We start from the raw sequence: 5,458 nt of genomic DNA, 5'->3' as shown, positions 1-5,458 counted from the left end.
AATATTTACACAGGGTAATATGCATTTTGTAAATACTTAACATGGCCTTAAGACAAAGATAAGAAAACTGTGGTTCTCCAAATGTTGCTAAATTATAACTGCAGCATCCCTCGCCACTGACTACCATTGTCAGGCTGCTGGGGGCAGCTGTCATCAGTCATCAATATCAGTTGAGCCAAAACTTCCCAATATTTACATTACAGTATTCTAGCATATAATCAGACAGATACATTCTGGTAGTTCATAAGCAGGTCCTGAAAGCACCAGGTATCCTTCAAGCCTCAAGCCTCAATAGTTATTTATTTACTTAATTTATATACTACCCATCTCACTATTCAAAGTGACTGTGGGTAGCTTACTTTGAACATGGAGTTCTCTCTTATATTCATTCTCTGAAAAATGTCTGTAATAATGTCTTTAAAACATCATAGATCAGGGGTGTCAAACTGCCGGTCCACGGGCCGGTTGCATCATGCAGAGGCTGTGTCCTCCCCAGCTCCGGCAATGCAAAAAAGGTCACAATACACCACGACACATGACGCGGTGAGTTTGACATCCGTATCATAGATAGTATCGGTGCAAGGAACTCATGCAACCACTTAAAAATTACCTAGTGCTTAATGACCCTCTTTTTTTTCAGTCCTGTGTTGTTTTCCATGACCAAAAATGAAATGAAAATATTTTTCCACACTAAGCACCATTCTATTGTGGTCCAATCTTTTCTCTAAACTGCTTGCTCCAGATGGAAGATGTTTCAATACTTTGATTGCTTTGGCTGCCCTCTTCTGTATGTTTTTTCAGTTCTGGGCTTATGATCAGGTAAATCTCTAGTATAACTTTAGGAGGTAACCACAGAGCTTTCCGAAATAACAAAGCACCTTGTGGCACCTCAAGGTCAGAGAAACACATTAATAAATATTGTAGACTATGATTCAAAAAATTCATACAACAATAAAGTTAACAGTATACTCTTAGGTTGTTGTTTTTTTAAATCAAAGGCCAACACAATTTTTCCTTTGGAAATTTTTCCCATAACCCATCCACAGGCTAGTTTCCTCAAACTTGGAGATCTGATTCTTTGATTCTAAAACAGTAGTACTAGGGCAGAAGCTTGCCTTGGAGGTTTAGTCTACCCTTTCCCAACTTAGGGTCTTCCATATTTATTCAGTTCTCTTCCAGTCTCCAAAGGAAGTTCATCACTTCTGGAGGATTTCCCAAAATTTGGGAAACAATCCTTAGTCCTATTTTCAGATTCATTACCAATGGTTGCCCTTAGTAAGTACTTTCCAGAAAGTGCCTGGATTCTCACTAAGCCATGGTTTGCCTAATTTATTTACTGAATAAACGACTGGATTGGGACATACAAACCACAGACCAAGATTTATAAATCACAACAACTTGTTCACTTAGGCAAAACCAATCAGTTCACACTATTTAGCCTGATGCACACACCCAGCCAACCCATCATAAAGGTCAAGCATCAGCCTCAGGACTCCACTCTGGTCAATTTGTCCTTCATTGCTTTAGTGAAAAGCAACCCCAGATCACAAGCCGGCTTTTCTGCCCTTTTTTCCCCCCCTCTCCCTTACCTGGATTTTCCTCTTCTCGCAGGCTGGCCCGGTCCCTTGCACGACGCTGTCCAGCACAGTGACCAAGTCGGCGTCCGGCGCCACGAAGCACGAGTTTCTGGCCACCCGGATAGCGTCCTCGATCTCCGCGAAGCGGAAGACGCAGAGCGCCGAGGGTTGTGGAGTTTGTCGACCGCCAGGCCCGGGACCCGGGGAGGCAGCTTTTTCAAACACCCCGAAGAGCAGCTCCTCCGGCTGGGGCGAAGGAGGACTCCCGGGATCCACCTGCAGGGCGGCGCGAGCGGGAAATACGGAGACCAGCCTGTTGAAGAGGTCCCCGGTGGCGACTCCCGGCGTAACCCCGCCGGCTCCGGGGTGGCTACATTGCAGCACCATTTGAATGTAAGACTCGGTCAACTTTTTGGTCTCGCCGCCGCCGCCGCCGCCGCCGCCGCTGCTATTGAGAGGGGTCGCCTCGGCCGGGTCCCCCAAGCAGATGCGAGCCAAGAGGCTGTGCGAGTGACTCTCCTTTTCTCGCGCATTCGCCTCGCTGTTGAGGGCCAAGTAAGCATAGGAGGCCGACGGGCGGCTAAGCGGGATGCCCTGAGGCAAAGGCGGGAAAGCGCCCTGTGCGCGCCCGGGCTTGGCAGCTTGGGCTCCCCGGGACGAATAGGGGCCCCCGGGTCCCGCCTGAGAACTCCGGCCTCCGGAGGCGCCCCCTTCCGGGCGAGAGAGCGTCGCGCCTTGACTTCCCCGGTGGAGGAAGGCGCGGACGAAGCTGAGCTTGTGCCGGTCCTTGGCGCCCTGCTTGATCTTGAAGATGTTGTCATCGGACGGGTTGATGTCGAAAGTGAAGAGCCGGGACAGGTCCCCGCGGGCGTTGAGAGCCCGAATGGCGATCTCGGGCGTGTTCTCGAAACGGTGGTCTTCCAGGCTGGCGTTGCGCGGGAAAAACGGGCTGCCCAAGCCCGTGTAGGTGGCGGCCACCAAGAGCCTCGTGTCTTGCCCGGACTGCTTGAGCACCAAGCCGACGGTGGAGGCGTTGGCGTGGTTGGCCGCCACGTTCAGCATGCTGGGGAAGACCGTGACCTGGTCGCCCCCTTCTCCCCCACCTGTCCGAGGTGGGAAAGGGACGGCCACCACCGAGATGTTGTCCATGCTCCGCAACTGGCAGAAGCCTTGGTAGACCGAACCGCAGACCACCAGGATGCCTTGCTCCGGGTCCGGCTGCAGCAGTTTATTGTAGTTGTCGGTCGGCTTCTTGGCGTGCTCGCAGGACGCCTGGGGCAGCTGGGGAGCGTGGCACAAGGGGTTGTCCTCTTTGGGGCCCATCGGCTCTTCCACTTCCAGAGTCAGGTTGGGGGCCGAGAGTTGATAGAGCCGGTTGACCGCCGCCAGGTAAATCCTGCCGCCCGACCCATCCAGGGCGAAGTTGTTAGTGGCGGTGGGCGAGACGAACTTGTGCTGCACCTTCAGCCCACGACCGAGCACCGGGAGCACCAGGGAAACCACCAAGAGGTGGAAAACACGGCCGTGATCCGGTGACAATACCTGATTAACGCCTCGCCGATCCGGCAGAGCCATCCTGCCTCCTGGGCTGTCGCTCTGCACAGAGCATGAGGTTCCTTGGCTGTGCAATTGGGGAAGGGGTGGGGGGTGGGTGGGGGTGGCAGCCGCAAAAGAGGAAAACCTGTTTCCTGCGGAGGATTTAACGCGCCTCAAAGCCTGAGAGACGCCAAGAGGGAAGTCCCGAGCCTTTGTTGCAAGCTATCCGCAGCCTTTTGCCTCCTTTCTCGGACCGGCGTCTCCAATGGGGTTAAAACTCAGCGTCTGAGGAAAAGCTGCGCCCTCCCCTAAGTCTGACAGCTTCTCTCTCCTTCCCTCCCTCCCCCTCCCTGTAACTGTGGACAAGCTGCTCGCTCCGACTTCTGAGAGGTTCTTTCTTTTTTTTTTTTTTTTGCAGTATTCGTTTTTCCTTTATTTATGGTTTGTCATGTGAATATGATTAAGTTTAAGCCACTCTCCCCCAAACTGGTAGGCAATCACTGCATCAATCCCAAAAACAAAGAAGCGGCTCTTGATAGCCGCTTCTTTGCTAACAAATAACTCTTGTGTTTGCCCTTTTTGATGTTCGGAAGCAAGAATGTAGGATCCATGGGCGGGAGGGGGGAGGGAGGGGGAAAGACAAGGAAATCAAAAACTTTTCTCACCCAGCCATAAAGCATCGTTGCAATCAGTTGCCAGAACTGAGTTAGCCAAACAACATTAATTTCAGACAAATCATCTTCAACCGATGATTTCTGATTCAGCTGCTGGGTCTCCCCTCTCCCACCCAATGAAAATAAGTAAACTCTCAATCCTCTTGAAGTACTTCCCACCTCATAAAAAGGATTTTACAAGGAAGGATAACAAAGAAGAGAAGGTCAGACTGTCTGGGGTTTGGGGGTCAGGAATAAATTAAGCAGACAAGTATGCGAAGCATGTAAGATGAGGGAGAGGTGAATTAATTCAGTCTCACTGTGCGACAATCATCAACACCATAGACATAGAGCAATGAAGGTGCCTGAAAAATATTTGAGAATATGCTGATCTGCACTGCTCTGTTTCTGCTTTGCCATGTCTTGGTGACTCCAGGTATGGTGTTGTACAACCTGTGTATGCTTCATATTCATCCGTCAATAATCCCTGCATATCACCAGCAATATTCTTGTACCAGTGATTATTTGGAAAGTATGTGACATCTATTTAGCATGTTTAAGAAACCATTTAAAACTGCATGCTTACATCGCTAGCCGAAAACTGGCTGGTGTTTATGGGATTTTTAATCCGACATGTTTAGTAAGAACCAGGTACTGTTCTACAATAAAAAGCTGCTGCTGTTAGTTAAACCATTTATCAACAGTCTACAAATAGATCTCATTCATCTTGGAAAGCACTGTTGCCAAAAGTAGTTTCTCCAAGTATAGGGAATGTTGATAAATGAAAGAGGTAGGTAAGACTTGTATAGAATTTCAAAATTATTATGGCTATGTCCACCACTTGCACTGAACCACAACACAATCAGTCCTTGACAATAGCACTTTTCCATTTGTCATCAAGATGTTGCCTTCTTTCCATTCCCAGTCTATGAGTGAGACAGGCTTAGCTGTACTGATGTTAAATTAGTATTTTTTCCCTTATTCTGAATTCTATCCAGTGATAGCCTCAGGGTGTATAAAATCTGTTAGATTTTGACACTTTGACATTGGAGATAAAGTCAAGTAACCAATCATGGAAGCATCTGTTGGTGTTTCAGACCGATGCTGATTAATTTCTATCACCCATAGAACACAATGTTGTGACATCTGAAATAAGATAACAGGCTGAAGTTGTGTAACACTGAAAGGCTGAGGCCAACCTGGGGGCCTTCAGGATAAGACAGATGAATCCACAGATTGGTGATAGGTGACCCTATAGAAAAATCCTAAATAAAAGTGTCCCCTCCCTTGCAAAACAGGTATTAGCAACTTAGTTCAGTATTCCCCTTTTTGCCACACATAATTTAAGTAGCATTATGACAGAATGAGGTCTAGAAAAGGGAGAAATAAGAGTCTAGAAATGCCAGATAGATTCTTAAAGTCAAATTTTCCCTATTCCTGCTCCAGTATCATGATTGGCTAATGGTGTTCCCCTTGGCAGATAACATGCTAGAGAGGGAGAGCAGTAAATCTAGAGGAGTCAAACAGTTGCTTAGCCTAACATGCTCTAATCAGGACAATTTAATAGCATCGCAGAAGAGATTCTGAATAGATATAGTATCAGCAGGATTGACAATATGGGCAGGAAATTTCATGCTGGAATTGCTATTGTTTTCTATCAATTAAAAGAGGGGTGGACAATGCTGTTTTAAT

The 5,458-nt window shown here is 48.0% G+C and overlaps 1 protein-coding gene across 1 annotated transcript; it reads right to left on the bottom strand.

Annotated features, from left to right (window-relative positions):
- Positions 1-1,507: 1,507 nt before the first annotated feature.
- LOC120309377 (plexin-D1-like) lies at positions 1,508-3,541 on the bottom strand. The gene has a single exon (XM_039346540.1). It carries the CDS (start codon positions 3,150-3,152, stop codon positions 1,545-1,547), a length of 1,608 nt encoding a protein of 535 aa, XP_039202474.1. The 5' UTR covers positions 3,153-3,541; the 3' UTR covers positions 1,508-1,544.
- Between the last annotated feature and the right edge of the window lie 1,917 nt (positions 3,542-5,458).

Source organism: Crotalus tigris, unplaced genomic scaffold (assembly GCF_016545835.1).
Source record: "Crotalus tigris isolate CLP2741 ecotype Arizona unplaced genomic scaffold, ASM1654583v1 scf7180000018006.139681, whole genome shotgun sequence".
Classification (NCBI taxonomy): Eukaryota; Metazoa; Chordata; class Lepidosauria; order Squamata; family Viperidae; genus Crotalus; species Crotalus tigris.
This window is presented reverse-complemented; position numbering and strand designations above follow the sequence as displayed.

What these genes read in the sequence shown, in the direction of transcription:
- LOC120309377 (XM_039346540.1), bottom strand. Translation starts at nt 3,152, where the DNA reads ATGGCTCTGCCGGATCGGCGAGGCGTTAATCAGGTATTGTCACCGGAT.